The sequence below is a fragment of the Anas platyrhynchos genome, chromosome 11, assembly GCF_047663525.1.
Source record: "Anas platyrhynchos isolate ZD024472 breed Pekin duck chromosome 11, IASCAAS_PekinDuck_T2T, whole genome shotgun sequence".
Taxonomy (NCBI): Eukaryota; Metazoa; Chordata; class Aves; order Anseriformes; family Anatidae; genus Anas; species Anas platyrhynchos.
In genome coordinates this window covers 15627939-15645498 of record NC_092597.1, presented here as the reverse complement: position 1 = coordinate 15645498, position 17560 = coordinate 15627939, and the positions used below count along the sequence as shown (strand labels likewise).

General features: G+C 36.7%; 1 protein-coding gene across 10 annotated transcripts in view; it reads right to left on the bottom strand.

Annotated features, from left to right (window-relative positions):
• Positions 1-17560, bottom strand: part of ADAMTSL3 (ADAMTS like 3) — a 188697-nt gene that overhangs the window by 7150 nt on the left and 163987 nt on the right. For 9 of the 10 annotated variants that reach the window (XM_027466441.3, XM_027466440.3, XM_038184732.2 and 6 more), the window contains 6 exons: positions 16775-16902; positions 16332-16460; positions 5096-5278; positions 3369-3488; positions 2715-2927; positions 32-215 (listed from right to left, as the gene is read on the bottom strand). In XM_027466441.3, the coding sequence (XP_027322242.2) occupies positions 32-215; positions 2715-2927; positions 3369-3488; positions 5096-5278; positions 16332-16460; positions 16775-16902 (957 nt within the window). The remainder of the gene's footprint in view (positions 1-31; positions 216-2714; positions 2928-3368; positions 3489-5095; positions 5279-16331; positions 16461-16774; positions 16903-17560) is intronic. The other variant, XR_005268490.2, reaches the window with a different exon arrangement.

The following is a 17560-nucleotide window of genomic DNA, read 5'->3' as shown; positions in this document are numbered from 1 at the left end:
GCACATGGAAATATGGTAGAAAGGAGTTTACCTGGCAGGGCAGTCATCTGTGTTGCATGACTGGTAAATAATCCCTGGCTTTTGCAGATGTCCGCATAATGATTCGTTTACTTTTTGCTTCTCTGAATTCACGCACTGTGGACTTCTGGAGCAGGTGCCTGAATTGCCACAACTAGCAGAACAAGTGCTCCACTCAGCATATTCCCATTTATAATCTAATTATCAGAGAAGAAAAGCAATTGTAAGCAGTGTGAGAGAGAGATACTATACATTGTAACTGCATCACATTTCAATTGATATGACAGCATATTGTGTAAGGTAGACAGACACCATGTTCTCTGTAGAAAAGCAAGTATTTCAGCCTTGTGAAAGGGGACCATAAACCAGAGTAGAATTTAGTCCTACCCAGCTTCCTCTAAAGTTCAGTCTTTACATATGAGCATGAAGCTCTCTAGAAGGCAAATGGGATCAGCACATGTGCACTTGCAGGGCAGAACCTGGCTCACAGTAGGAACTGATGAACTTCTTTTAAAACTTTCATAACATTTTTATACAATGAGCATTAAAAAGAGGAAATTGTAAATCAGGCTCTTAAAGTTTCCTGCTGTTCTACAGCAAGTTTATTCTGAAGAAAACTCATCTTACTCCAGACACTTCACATAATTTCAAGATTTAAGAGAAACCTATACTAAACTATAGAAAATTACTTAATGCATAAATAATTTGCTACTGGGGCATCTGGCAAGATGAAAATGAAATTTGTTTTAAAGACCATTTTATATTAAAAATCAATCACCTCTAACAATTACTACCTTTATATTTAGTCACAATTCCACACTTACCCCTTCCCCCCAATTTTTTTTTTGACACTTGGTAAAAGATGAAGTACCATGCAATGTTGACAGATTTTTATGTGATCACAGAAGGAGTCAGATTTTTCTGTAATAACCAAGAATAATTGATAGCTACCAGCTGTGTCCACAGGCTCACTCTTCCAGCACATAATGAATTCTTTAACTTATTGTTTTTCAATGTTTCCTTATTACTTCTGGGTTTCTTAAAATAATACAAAAGGGTCCTTTTCAAAGTAGAAACAGTTAAATTTACTGACTGCAACTATGATGGAGAGACTGTATTGTTTGTTTAACTAGGATGATACTGCTCAGAAGTGCCCTCAATATGCCTACTGTGCAAAAACCACCGAAGGAGATTTTGCAGTCTCAAAAAGGGATAGGTATTGCAGTGATGAAACGTTCACATAAGCAACAATCAGAGTTAAGGCTCCTGCCTGGAAAATGGAATCCCCAAAAATACTGAGAAGCCTCACTGGAAAGGGCATTAGGCAACCAAAAGGCAGTTGCAGCTGGAGACCAGTGATTGATAGTTTGATACCTGGCTAGACCCACTCAGAAATTCCAGCTTTAATGAGATCTATATTAGTACCAAGGCCTGGATACATTTTTTGATAAACTCTATAGGGATATTTTATGATTAATTTTGTTAACATTTTGATTTACTTTTCATTTCATACTTATTATGAAAATAGCTACCCTTTATCTATGACTTTAACTCTGCTGCCCCATGCGTACAGACCCAGTCCTGCTCATACAGGTAATCCCCTGGCAGTCACTGGGAATACATTCCTATACAGCAGAGGGGATTTGCAAGTTCCGATCTTAAAGCTTGTTTCAGTCCTTATCACATAAACAGTAAGCTGAATCATATATAAATCATGTATGAGAACTTTCAATTTCAACAGATACTTTTCAAACCTGTTTTGCATTCTCTGCAAAACACTGGCTTATTGTTGGGTTGTTGTTTGTTTTTTTTTTTTTTTTTTTTTTTTTTTTTTTAAACTGTGGATTGGAGTTTGATGGTTTTTGCTGCCAGAATCTTAGAATCTACATTCCTTACTCTATTTTTAAAAGCCCATCAATTATAACGTAATTACTTTCCAAATCTCTTTAAATATTTACAAACTCCATAAAACGTTTGAAGACACAGTTGATTGTCCTGCTGGTGCACATGTAAGACATGTGCTCTGCAAATTCATCTACAATTCTCAGTTCCACATTTTAAAACCTATTAATGGAAATGGAGTTTTGTGCAAGTACATTACATTGGAGGACATTACAAAATGTTCTTGAAAATTTAAAACTGAAATTGATAATGAGTATGCAGCATGCTCTACGTACTACACTGATATGTTTAGGGGTGACTACAGTAAGATGGCAACCACATTATTGCAACCATATCACTTTGCATGACATCAAAAAATAACAATTAACATTATTTTGATTATAATTAATATATTTATAAAGATAGCCTCAAAGTCAGTTTTCTTTCTTTTTGGTGGGCTATTATGGTAGCAGTTTGCATGATTTGCTGAAGAGGAAGTTCAGAAAAAACACCTGATTTAAAATTGTTTAAAGCAGCAAAACACCAAATTGGGCTACATCCTCTCAGATTCACAGCTACACAGTTAAGAAATGGGAAAGACCACATGGTATTAAGTCCTGCTTCTGCCCATACTCAACCCTGGGTATGAACATCACCTATTAGTTTAAATGGGATTATGCATACACATGAGGTTATACATGTTTGTGAATTACTTTTCATATATAAGAACAAGTTAATGTGCAAGGAAGTCTTTACAGAGTGAAAGAAAATAGTATTCAAAAATGTAATAATTTGTCATATAATTTTCCACAAACCTTCCTTCTTGACATTTACCCAAACTGACATTGGTTTTGCACTAGCTGAAGTCCAACATCGGAACCGTCCAGCAAATTGCCCAGAGTTGGTGTTCACCTCCAGGATGCGACCCCCAGCCAGGGTTCGGTATTCCAAGGTCTTAGCTTCCTCAATTGGAGTACCTCTGAAAAGCCAACGAACGGTGTTTCTGTAGCTTGACAGCACTGGGCAACCTGAAAATCAACAGTATTTTAGCGTTTTCTAATAAACGCAGGAGCTACATTGAAATATTTTTTGCGTAGGTATGTATGATTGTGTGACTCTATATACAAGACCTCAACAGTCAAAATAAAATCAAAAGCATGCATTAATTACTTGAAGCCCAAACTATGGCCCCAAATCCTGACCACCCTCTGAGGGCTATCAGGTATGTGAGGTGATGTATACTTACCACATTTCTTTGTATTTTTGTTTTCAGTTAGATCTCACAAATTTCACTTCTATATGAATGCAGGGGTGTGTGGGAGAGCAATTATTTAAATGGAGCGAAGATTTCACACCATACCAGCAAACCCAGACTCTTATGAATCACACTTGCTTTCTCCATTGGGCCTTCTCTGTTTTAATGAGCAAAACATATAATTCAAATGACAAAGTATAAAAAAACAGCATACCTATTCTTAATGGATCTCCAGGTACCACACTAACATTTGTACCAATTCCAGATGCCATTAGAACACGCTTCTTTCTGCTTCCCTTTGATAGTGGAGTGTAATTTTCTGTATATCTTTGTTCTGTGAACCAACATACAAGATCTCTCCTTAGCAGGAATTAAATCAAGATGGTAAAAAAAACTTTCTATCAAGATATCCAGCACTTTAGTTATGAAGCACAAGGATAACAGTGCTTTGGAATTATTTAGGATCACCTTTATTCGTGCAATTTAATTGTTCATCTAATATATATACTTAAGATACAAAAACAGTGAAATGTACAAATTATTTATAATGTTCATGCCAATGTCTAAATTAATAAAATTTGTTGAGTTGTATTTATTAGAAAAAATAATTGTATTTATTAGCAAAAATTAGCATGTTTATGAACAAAATGAACATGTTTACAAACAAAATTTACAGGATGTATGATCTATTTACTGTTACGAATAATACTATTTATTATGTTGTTACCAGTCATCCACATAAATCTTAATAATTCTCTCAATGGAATTAGGCCAATTCCTTTGTTTCATTTGAAAGAATTGTGACAAAATGCTACAATAAAAAAAAATCTCTTAAAATCTCATTAGGCATAGTATATAATATAGGCAGAATCATATACCTATCACTATAGCAACTCCTTTTTATCATATGACAGAATAACTGCCAGAAATGTGGGCTATCTGTCAGTAACATGCAGTTCTTGCCATTCAGTCAAAAATTTCTGTTTTAATGAGTGTGCATAATATCCATGATTCTCCTTCCAGAATGGTTTAAATCTTTTGTTATATTCTAACTTCCATGGGTCATTTTACATTGGTTGGATGCCAATGATTGATGCTCAAGATTTTTCCTCAAAGTACAATGTCTGCACCAAGCTTCCTGCTTATCTATGTAAATGCTGGGACAAAAAAGTCTCATGTCTTTGGTACATCTTCCTTGGCCAACAGATCCAAACATCCATAACCTGCCAACATATGTGTGCTTAAGAAAGCAAGCTTTGTAGCGTGATTAGCCATATATAATTGTGCTGTACTTTGTACACCAAAATATTGAGAGTTAATTTTTAGAGCCGAATGATCCATTTACTGGAGCTATTTGCAAGGCGTGATTGCATTATACAGCATTACATGATTAATCTACTTACAATAGAGTCATTTAAATGGAGTTTTTCTTTACATTTTCTATTCTGAGAGTTAGCAATTCACATTCTGAATTTTTTTTCTACATCCCTATGTTTTATCAGCCTTTATGATTAGAAACAAAACAACAACAACAAATCCTTTGCTTTCATTTCACTGTACTTCCCTGAAGATTTTCTGAACTCAAGCCTACCCTGTTCCCCTATATAAAAGCACTGGACATAATGTAATATGACAGACATTTGATTTAATTTTCTAATGTGTCTCATGGCTTAAGGGCTTAAATTTGTTCCATAGAAGCAAGAAGATGGAACAATTTTTGAAGAAGTCACAAGGCAGTCCATCTGTACCTAGATGCACTATTACAGGAAATGAGAGATCAGACCAGATCCCAGGGAGTCAGATTAAATAAACACTCCTAGTTCATAATTAAGTGTTAAATATCACCCCACTTCCCTCCACCCAAATAGTTTAATCAGTAAAAATTGATAATAAGAGTGGGTGACTGTTGTTAGCAGTAAGGAATTCTCATTCAGCACTTACCAGTTAAGTGGAGAACAGACGCAGCTTCAGCTTTTCCGAGCGCATTAGTTGCTCTGCAAATATATGTTCCTGCATCTTCATAGGAAACATTCCTCAGAGATAAAGAGCCATTCAAAGGCAGGAAAGAACCAATTTGTTGGAAGTCTTTCTTCTTAAACCACATTACGTTTGGTTGGGGAACACCTTTTAAATACATATAATTAAAAACAATAGGGCAAGATAAATGGTATGTTTTTTACTGCTAACTGCTACCATAGAATCCAAGAATCTTTGTTCTTTCACAGACAGTGTAACACTATCACAGCAAAACAAGTAATTTTTCCACTCACAACAAACCTGCTTACTTGGAGCCCTACAAATAATTCAGCATCCCAGAGAGATTAAAGGCTGAGAACTTCAAGGTAAACTCACAGAACAGTTTCAAAAACTGCTACAAAAGCCATGTGCTCATGTATCTCTCTATCAAAATATGTGAGACTGCTAACCCAAGTCAGGGCCAATTAACACAACTATCTGCATCCCAGAATGGGTGAAGAAAGGAATGAATACAAAATTTCTAATTTAAAAATAATATAGCAGAAAAATAAATTGGGACAAAATGTTTCTCTTGAAGGAAAAAAACAAACAAACAAACAAACAAAAACAAACAAACAAACAAAAAACCAAACACATATATTTACCAATTAGAATAGAGAATATGTGGCCAATTTCTACCCCAAAAAGCACCTGAAAACTTCATGTAGTGGATTTCATAAATACAACTTGTAACAATGGAGCGTGAAGGAAAACGAACAGAAAGAGCTATTAACAACTGGGCAAGGGGCTCAGCTGTTGAGCATTCTCATTTACCACACTACAGAAAGCCAAAGGCCTATCCCTTTCCTACTGTCAAGCTTGTGCTCTAAGAAACTCATCATTCCAAATTTTGATCCACAAATGACTTCAGATGTTTGTTTTTAATTAGATGATTTTTCCAATTGCACAGTATTACCTCTGTGGAAGGACCTCTACAGATGTTTTATTTTCCTCAAACATTTGCCTTACAAAGGATATCTTGCAAGCTGGCAGATCCGCCACCTTATTGTTTGTGCTTCAGTTGAGCTGCTGCAGATGAGGCACTCTTTCAAGGCTCCAAAATCCTGGATAAATCGTGGGGTAAGTCTGACATAACGCGGCACAGTGACAAGCCACAGAGGCATGTGAATACACAAGGCACAAGTCAGAGCAGTTGAAGTGCCTTTTGCCTGAGCTCTGTTTTCTTGTCTAAATATATTGATCAGTGCTCCCTGAAGACTACCAAAATGGGTTTTGCTAGAGAAGCTGTCCCAAATGTGGGACGTTTGGAAGTTTCAGCCATATTGAATGCTAATTCAGGCTCCTTGCTTCACAGATCATTGTGCAGTATTACTTTTCAGATGATGTCTTCATGATGTGGAATAGCCTTTAGGAACAACTTTAACATTTCAATCACTGGCTTAGCACTTTCAATGCACACCTCAAGTTTTTCCTTTACTGTAATAGGAACCAGACATATTTTTTGGATCCTGCCATTGCACTGAAGGAAAAAGCTCCACACACCATTTTAGTCTAGAAAGACAGCAGACAAAAACACCCTCCTGCATAATCACAAATTTAAATTCTATGCAATTTAGCAAACGTTCAGTGCTTTTAAACTCATGACGTTGTGTTTTACTGAGTAAAAATGTATAAAAACAAGATACATATCTTCAGAGCGCACAAGGGTCCAAAAAAACAGGCTGTTTTTCAAGTTTCCAGAAGAAGCTTTATGCCACATCGAAAAATCCTTTTGGAATTAGGAAGAGGTCCTGTTCTAAGGGTCTTTTTTTCATTATACCCCAGCTTTTTGGCTAAAATGTATCATACTCAGACACATTTTTCCTTTACAGTGTATTTTCCATGGCCATTCCAGCATACATACTCGCTACATAGATGGACTGAGGAGGTGCTGTGAGGATGCGGAGTTGTGTTAATCCAAGGCCTACAGGTTTGCAGCCAGACTACCCTCACTGGCACCAAAGTCCTGCAGGCTGATCAGAGCCAAAAATATGTCAGAAGGAGCATGGTTAAGCTGGGACCAGAGTTAAAAGCTTTAATGTTAAATTCCACAATACACAAAAACAAGAAAATGTTTGGGAAGGTTCAAATTTAACTTTTAACCTGGGCCTCTATCAAAATTCAGCCCAAAATATCATCCCATGATAGTCTTCCCTCTGCCTGCAGCACAGTATTCAAAAATGTGCCACATTCCTGGGATTTCACTTAAGTAAAATGTGTCTTTCTTCCAAATTTCAGTTGTATCCTAGCATTTATACCAGAAGAATTGCCATGTCTCTACTTCTCTACCTCTCCCTCATTCAGGGGGATGTTGAGCCTTTTAAAACCTTGACTGGAGTTCAGTTTGCAGAAGAAATCTGCAGAACAGCTTTGCCTCTCCATTGAGGTTCAAAACTGAGTAGCTGTCACACACCCTTAAGTCAATTTAAGTCACTAGCAAGTGATTCCTCTTCTTTTATTTATTTTTTTCTTCTCTCCAAGAAGCTGTATATATTTCTCTTTGGTAGAAACAAGCAAGCAATACCACACACACATAAGTAAATCAGATCACTGCCAAGGTGAATAATGTGAACACACAAATATAAATTGTAGGTCTAAGGAACGTAAGCGAGGAGAGAGCTCCACATGGCAGTCCAACAGTCGGTCCAGTTGAAATGCACAGTTAATCCAACCAAGTAATCTTTGGGGTGCTGCCACTTACAGAAAAAGAGGCAAAAATGTGCATTTATAATGATCAACTAAAAATATCATGGAAAAACCAACATTATCAAGCACCGTCTGGTTAACATACACTGTTATTACAAAGCACAGATAATGTTATCTAGGTACCTTTGGAGGACATCCATAAATCTGAGCTGATCGCATTGAAAATAGCAGTGAAAATAGTAATCAGAACACTTCTGTATTGTATTATATCTAAAATTTCTGAGAAGTTAGATCTTATTTAAGTTTTTATGTGAATTAGATGTTTGACTCCCTCTGAGTTGGCCTCTTCATGGTCACTTCTGAGGACCCTTCAAGTTTTTGCATTTGTCTTTCCCTTTCTATCCCCTTTGTATTACATGGAAAACAATTACTGTCTGAAAGCAAAGCTGGGAGGTATTGGATCATCTGCTGAAGAACAACTGGTAAATGCAGTCAAAGTCCTTCTGCATCCCTTTACAGGTAGGTGGTTTTGGGTAGGCTGCCATTAAGCAAACCTTCAGTTTCCTCAACTAAGGAAGAATGGAAAAACACCTTTCAGATAAGAGTTTGGGGACCTGCTACAGGTTGTGGTATCCTGCTGGAGTATAGCATGCATGGAGGAGAGAGGGCATGGCTCTGCATGCTGCAGGCAGGATGTGGCTGTCTGCTAGGTAGCAGGGGCCTCTACCCCTGCCTTTCAGGGAAACCCAAAACTGGAGAGCTCAAATGTTGTATAAAGCTTTCAGAGTTGTGCATCCAGAGAGATGCAGAACAGAATCTGGCCAGAAAAAAAAAAATAAAAAAATTGTGTGGTGCTATCGTATCTGCTGATAGACACCCTATAAATGGATTAAAGAAATAAAACAGACAGGAGAAAAATTTAAAGCCATCCATTCTATTCCAGCTCCTTTGCATTCTTGGGTAAAGCAGCATGTACATTTCAAGCTCTTCTGGACAGCTTCAGTTTATCTGTATGTTTATATTGCCAGCAAAAAAAATCCTTTTCTGCCATAACTCTCATGAAAGACACTGAGTTCTTTTGCATACTATCACTTCTGGAATTCCTATCGGGAGAAACTCTTACTGTTGGAGGATTCTCAAAAAAAAACAAACTATTTTTAGCCATTCATTTACCTTTCTAGTAGTCTCTGTTCTTAACAGTGCTTTGCGTAAAACCCTTGTCACAACACACAGCACATAGCACAACCCCACCAGGCAGTCACCTTTATACGTTTCTGTTGAAAAGGCTTCCATCATGCAGTTTTTCAACACTTTTTCTTTAGAAATTAGACTACATGCTTATTACCCTGTAATAAATTTTTCTACTGGTATCCAGCACTGCATATTGAGTTAAGTCTCATCCATCCTGTGAGAAAGCAGGCAAAGTATGCAATTCCCACATTCTTCTTGTGACAAGACTGTTCAGAACTGTGACAAGCACCAAGACCTACACGGAAACTGCAGGTACAGTTCAAGCATATTATCAAAATGAATAACAATATAAAACAACAACAACAACAAAACCCACAACTTTCTACCTTTTCCAAGGAGAATCTAAACTAAGCAAAAAGAAGCCATTAGGTGATTTATTTATTTATTTATTTTCTTCAAGGTGACAAAGTGAATGGAGGTGAAATTATCCTTGAATTTAGGGATTTATGGACAACTTCATCCTATGCACAAAGTTTAATCTTAATGCAGATGCTACACTCTCCTTTACACAAACAGATTCACACAAGGACTTTATACAGACAAAAATAACGTTCACTTTGTCTTCAAGAGCCCAGGATTGTATAGAAAAGACATATTAAATTGGAAACGTGTGTTCAGAATTCTTAACAGAGATGTTTAAATGCTGATTAGAATGGCTTTTTACTCCTCACTGCTCTATTTTTCCACCCTCTGTTAGTTAGAATTGAAGATGTTTCTTCTGTTGTCATTTGTCCTCACTAGGACAGTTTTAAAACATGTCTTTCCTTTCATCTTAGCGTCCAAGTTTATCAAATCTACATAAGCTTCCTCTATAGAATTATTAGATTACCTTTCTAGATGGGTCAGAAGACACCAAATTGTTCTGGGAATCATCTTCTAGACCTTCTCTTTGGGAAAGAAAAAAAAAAAAAAAAAAAGAATCTTCCAGTTTGTAACCCTGGAAGGAAGTCATTACCTATCTACATCCAAAAAAATACTGCTTTCAAGCTGAAGAATTCCTGATTTGATCCCCTGCCAGTACAAGAATGAGAAGAGGTAAGAGATGGCTTGTAGCCACCTTTGTTTCCTTCATACCCCACCTCCACTCAGATGCAGCTGAGGATGAACCCAAAGGTATCGACTCACCCAAACAGCCAAAGGTTCAGAATCCCCGAGTGCAGTTTAGATCCCAGTGATTCAGAGGAGAGATGCATCACTGACTTCAGCTAGTAGCAAACTCAAACAATCATATCCTGTGGCTCCAAGTCAGGAAAGCACTTAAGCATAGGATTAAATCCATCCCTATTAGGGAATGCAATTAAACACATGCTTAAAATTAAGCATGGCTACAACTGTCCTTCATGAACAAAGATGCATTCCTGAGCTGGAGCCTTCTTACAGCTAGAATACCTTAAAAATCAGAATCTTAATCTTGCAATGGATCTAAATCCTCTGATGTTAAAAATTTCGTCTATAGACCTAAGTGGCTATAAAACTTTAAAATTAGTTTAATCTATTTTTCTGACCTCAAGCACAGGTTATTTTCCACTAGTACTGGAACAGCTCTAAAATACTCAATGTTCCATGAAAAAAAAGTCATTTTCCACCATGAGTGGCCCTGGGACAGCAAATGTTATGGAAAAAAACTCTACCTCCGGATGGGACTGTGAAACACGTGTTTAAAAAAGGAAAAAAAATGGAATCCGCACTATAGGGTGCCCTTAAAATATTCAGTGTTCAAAAACAAATTTCCTCCAACCTTGAAAGCCCTATGAAATATTACACACCATAAAAATCTTGGCCTACTAACTAGTCGCTCTAAAACATTGGATATGTCTTCAGAAATTTTTCCCCCAGCTATGTAGAATCTCATAAAGTATTCTGTATTTCCCATTCAAGAGCAAGGCAGAACTGCGCTGGCACAAATCACATTTTGCTGCACTTCTTTAAAAGTTTACCTAACTTTAGAGGATAACTGCACATGTCATCTTGCAGAGGAAATGATTCTGGGTCAGTAATATACACACCGAATGTCATTTTATTCATTCTGCACTTACTAACACCTACCGTGGATTTAGTGTAACTCACCATACAACTTCTTTAATTTACATCTTCATATTTTCTTCAGCAGAAATTGCAAACTGCCTTTATTGTCATCTCAATTATTTTTTTGATTGTTCAACTGAGCAATCAACTTCTGGTGAACACTACAAGGGCTAAGCCATGCTGCTACTGAAATTACCTGCATGAATCTTGCCCACTTCACTGGGAATAATAGACTTGGACTGAGAGCTGGAGAGAGACATTTTGGCACCTCGTACAATCCTCCCTCCTGCCTTCTGATACCACCCTGCTCTTTTGCAATCTTTTAGAGTCATAACCTGTGTCTCTTTCTAGCAGCCATGCAACAGCCCCTCTTCCTAGGTGGTAGCAGCATCTGGCAGGATTTAGATATACTTACTGACATCTGGTGACCTCCTTAGGGAGGTTCATGAAGCAAGACCCCTTCTCATCCCACCATTGCTACAGCTCTGTCAGATCCTGTTTAGTTCTCTGGCTGTCAGCTCAAAGAGAGCTTGATCTTTTTTCCAGCCACAGACGTTTAACACTAAGATTTTTCAAAACCAGGCAATAAAGTAAGGCAACAATATTAGGCATCTAAATAAGAAGGTCTGAGTCAAGTGTGAACTCAGAAATCACTACTGGACTAAATACTCTAGTCAATCCCCAAACAAAGCTTTGCCTGGTGTACATCAGGGCAATTCTACAATTCAGCACTATTATCAGAGACAGTTTTGCCCAACTGATTAGTGATTGCATTTTCACTTTACTAGATAGCCATGGCTCTATGACCAAGGACCCAGTCATTTATGGTCATAAAGCAGGCACATTCTAAGGACTTGGAAAATACAAATTTATCAGAAATTAAAGAATTACACAGGCATTGTTATTCTTAATCAGTCCCGAAGTCCATCTAAGCCAGTATTTTGTGTCCAATGATGAGCAGCTGGGGATGTGTAGACAAAGAGGACTAAAAACATGTCATTAACTGAATGACACTTCCTCAATGTGAAGGGCATCAGGGATGTGCTTATAAAAAGGGATAGCTGGTACTCAGGTCCTGAAACACATTTGATGTCTGTTTGGATGAGGGCTTGCTTGGACTGCTTAGTGAGTCCCACCTGGCCCCCAGGACTTTCTGTCCATTAGTATTTCAGAGCCAAGGTATAGTCTGTAGGCACACCTTTCAGTTTAGTTTGATCCAGAAGGATTCAATTTTTAGGCTCCCAGACTGTTCAAAGACACAAAGCAAAGGGAAGGACTGGAAGACTTACTATAAAGCTTATGTCATATCCAAACTAAAACTAAGGTATGTGCACTTATACTAAAAAGGAGCTTTTAGCTTTTTAAGGGGCATTCCTTCCTCATAAAATAAAGCTATACTTATCGCTTTAAAATCTATTGTTGTTTTTAGAAAAATACACAAAGGAAAGAAAAGGAAAGAAAAGGAAAGAAAAAAGGGAAAGAAAAGGAAAGAAAAAAGGGAAAGAAAAGGAAAGAAAAAAGGGAAAGAAAAGGAGATCCAGAATCTGATGTAATAAACTGCTATTCTTCACTGAGATGTCTTCTGAGTGGTTAAGCATAGAAGACAAAAAACAACATCAAAGTTACATTTGGAATACTGTGGGTAAATGAAGGAACAGATGGAAAATCAAATTCTTGATTTATCTGGATTTGTTTCAAGTTCCAATACTGACAGTAAGTAGCTGGTCCATCTTTGTGAAACGTGTGTGCTAAAAGATGACCTTGATTCAACAGGTTCTTTGTTTTCTTTGCCTATTTTTTAATCAACATGCTATTCTTAGAGAGTCAAAGTATATTCAGAGGCATTAGCATTTGAATCAAGATGAAGTTTCTACTCTTAAAAGCCTTTATGCCAAGATATTTTAGAGATGCAATATAATGTTTACAGTCTAAACAACCTTAACTCAGTATTTCCTTTCTGTTTTCTCACCAGCAGGTGGCAGACAATGCACATTTTACATATATATAATTTTCCCCTATTATACTTCAACTTAGAACTTTCAAGGTTTCACAATAAATGGAGTCTGACAGTTTTAGTTTATTTTAGTAATAATCACAAGAAGATCTTTTCTGCAAATACAATAAATGTTATCCAAGAGTAATTTGGAGCAATCAGTATTGATATTTATAACATATGTGTTGATTGAAAAGCTCTTGGCCGTAAGAATGGAATATGAATCTGTCCAGAATGTTATGAATATCTTCTAGCATATGCTCGGGTGGGAGCTATAAAATGAGCTTATAACAATTAGTGGAAAAAAGTTTTAATATAAATTAAAAAGAGAAAAGAAAATTATACTATTAGCCTCAGCAATTTACTTAAAATTTCTTTGCCTGTTCCTTACGTTCTTGTATTTGTTAGGATACACTTATCTTTAACATTTCTAAATTTTTTTTTTCTGAAAGCAGTTTTTAGGGTGCACAAGATAGAGCCTCGAAAGAACAAAAAGAACCAAATCAGTAACAACAAGAAAAGAAAAAAAAATGCAGTCAGATGACTGTATATGATATTAAACTTCATGTCCTTTCCATTAAAACCAGAGCTGTTCTGCATAACGTGGCCTTAATGAACCCAGAGTCCCTGAGGCAGAACACAATTGGTTCTCCTTCTGGCCTTGAATAATTAAAGGGTTAGCTATTAGCCAGCCTGTAGAGGAAGTTAGAAAGTTGGAAAGTGGACCCTTCCCTATAACATCACTTCCACTCTACCTTTCACAACTTTCTTTGTCAGATTGTTGGGTAGGTTGATCCTACTTGCAGCTGGCATGGTGGTCTCTCCTAAATGAACAATTAACTTACCTTTTTGGCATATACACATGATTTTCATGTGTTTCATAATGGAAAATATGAATAGTTCTTGTATGGCTAGACAAAATGTAGAACTTGATACATATATTTATGTACAGAGAAAGCAATGGTTTGAACAACTGTAAACAAGGATTATAGGTTATTCAGCCTACAGGGGAAAAACAAACAAACAAACAAAATCAGAGCTCAGAAGTCATTGCAGCCAAGAAATTTGAAAGTAATTTAAGAATTCTGTTAGTGGCATGGCACACAGATACCTTCTTCATAAGCTACTACTTCTTTTGCCCAGCTATGCTGTGGGCTAGCAAGAGTCCAACAGCTCTGCTGTATCTGCTTGACATCACAGAAATCTGTGTGAGTCGTCTGTGGTGATGGATACCAAGTAAGTGTGTAGCAGAACATGAAGGCACACAGACTTATTTAGTAATATTTTCCTTAGATAGACCAAGAAGTTATCACAAAAAAATACATCCTCTCTGAGTGTTCAGAGGAATGGGCAATGAGGAAAAGACACTCCAGATCTAGTCAAGGTCTCCACAAAACTCAAAGAAGTGCTCTCTCTTGTAATTACTTTATTTTCACAGCCTATTCTAAGATCCTCAGCTGACAGCTAGTCACATTCAACTACTGTCATTTTTACATTAGATATTCATTATAAGGATTTACAGGGGACTGTTACTCCAAGAAGAAACCACATTATTTTTATAAATCAACATGTCTGATGAGAAAAGGGCTCTTGCAGACTTGCATTATCTGCTTGTAGGAACAGAACTTTCAGAGTATATATTCACTTTATTTTTATTTTTTTTTATGATTCAAATGTTTGCTCATCTCATAATTCACAGGATATTTCATCAGCATTTACAACAAAGTCCTCATTTCACTACACTGTAAATGGACATATTTTTGGTTCCCACCCTATTAGACAAACATTTAGCAGAGTGTTATTAAGTTCAGTCTACTAAAGTCAGTGGTGTATTACTTTTCATCAAAAAGGAGATCAGAAAAAAACTCTGCTTACATTATTTCATAAGTTTTTCTGCTTCTAGGCTAAGAGAAATTTTAAGACATGTAAACTCTATTTTATTCACAAGCAGTAATACTCATTTCCTTGGCAATGATGGGAAATAAAGCAATTAGATAAATCAATTTTAAGTCAACACTGGTGTCTTACCATAACTAAGATTTGGCTCAGTAATATATACAATTCTAAAGCATTTGGAAATCCACAGTCCCATGTGAAAATATTAATTTATATTTAAATTGCTAACTGCTTACCCATCCTAACAATATTAATATTAACAGTGTGACATTAACTCTCTGCTGAATTTGAGATGTAGGTCAGTTCTGCACAGAGTTGCCAAACTGTAGTTGGAAAATATTACTTCATCAAAGAATTAGCCTTGGTACAACAGCAAATAGCAGAGCCACATGTCCTAATATATGTCAGCCTGGCGTCGCAATTGTAGGCAGAACTATTTGCATATATATTTCTATCAGTATATCAGTATTCTGGTTCAGTATCAACACTCAGATACGTGCTCCCCCAGCAATATAAATGTGAATGGCACATTGATTTCTCTGAAGTCTCTTTGTATTCAATTGCAACGTCTACTGTTATCAGCAAATACTTTCATGTATGTTCTTCAATAAGGCACAAAGGACTGACATTCGCTTATTAAATATTTGACAGAATATCACCACTGTGAGTTAAATCTTGCAAATGAAACTTAAAAGATGATATTGATGAGACTGAAAAAGAAAATATCAACCTCTCCTTTAAAAAGGACAAGAAAATAAAATGAAACAGGGATCTGCTTAATGCATGTAGCTTTTGATTAACCTTAATGCTGCTTGACAGATGTTGTGCTAGACAATATCTATATGCTTTCATGGCTCGGCACTTTTCTTTGTCTTCTGTACTGCAGCTGCAGACTGATGGCTCTAAAAGGTAAGTTTACTTCACTGTCAGGTTTAAAGTTCTATTAAACTATGGCTGGAGATTTCATTTTCAGTTTTAACAACAGTCTAGACATATGGGCATCTCAAATAAGGATAAGGAGAGCTCCCTGATGAGCAAGTCAGCTGGCTATGCTTGCTATTGCAGTAAGATAGTTACTGACTTCACTGGGCTTTAAGTTCTGTAGTGGAGCCTCAGACCACTTGATAGAAAGAAAAGTACTTCTAAAAGAAAGCCTGTTGAACACATAGCACATATGTGTAAACTAAAGTGACCAACAGAAAAGACATAAGACTTGTTGAGTGACACACATACTGAAAAAAATGACTAATGATCAATGATCTTGCTGCCTTTGCTGGTAGCTCTTTTCTAGATACAGAGTAAACTTCTTATTTTAACATTACAAGGAATTTCAGTGGAGTTCTTGCTTACCTTTCACTGGACATTCAATCATAATATTTGCTCCAATTCTTGCCATGATTGTACCTCCAACAATAGCAGAGAGATTGCTGGCTTCCAGATTTGTAACATTTAACACAGAGGACAAGATGACAGGAACCTCTTCGAAATGAAAGCAAAAGAATAATCAATATTAAAAGCTTTGTCTGCCTTGTAAATATAGAGCTTGCATTTAAATTTGTCATGTTTTAACAGATTTCAGTTTGAAAAGAACCACCCCAAAAATACAGGTGGGATAGACAAAAGCAGACTCAGCTCAAACCTGCTCTGGTTTTAGAGCAAGACCATCTCATTACTACCTATTAAATCGGGCAGAATTTCACACACTGCCAGCAAAAGAAACTATATCAAATGGAGCTGGGGATAGGTGTATGAAAAGAGTACATCCCCAGTTCTGTGGATGCTACAATTCCTACCTGCACGCAATAGCAAAGATGTTTCCATATCAAAACCAAAGTCATTAACAACCAGGCATCCATATGTACCCAGTTCCTTTTGAGTAGGACTCTGAATCTGCACTTTTCCAATGGTGTCCAGGATCATGCTGCAGAATATTCAAGAAAAGACAAGGGTTACAGCCCTAGGACAGACACAGCTGAGTCTTCTATCTGCAAGAGTTGAGGATACAGCAACAAAACGTTTTTAGAAACTTACTGTACTAAACCAGTGCATGCAGTAACAGTTTTGCCTCCTCTTTGGTGACAAAGGGGGAGAGCTAAAGGATACATGTATGTAAGAATCTTCAGATATCCTTCTTCTGCAAAGCTGTGTCCTAATTGCTGCCCTTTGAAAGACAGCAAATTTACTACTGCTAACCAGAATCCCTCGGGAATGACAGCATGAAGAAATCAGACTACCACAATTAAAAGTATTAGGCTTGGCAAGAAATTAATTTCTCCAGTGCAAGCTTGTTTTTTTTAGCTTGCTTAGCAAGCTTGTTTTTTTTTTTTTTTTTTTTTTTTTTTTTTTTTTTTTGTTTGTTTGTTTGTTTGTTTGTTTGTTTTTGCAGGATTTAGCAAATATATGGACTAATATGACTCCCAAATTACTGTAGTTAGTTTGTTAATTTTAATATCATCATTAAAGCTGAAGTCTTCTACCAAAAACTCACAGGTGTCTTGAACACCTTGCCTGCCATCTCAGGGCAAGATATGTGAGGTGGCATTGCAGTACAACCTACTTACCTGCCCACATTCTTTTTC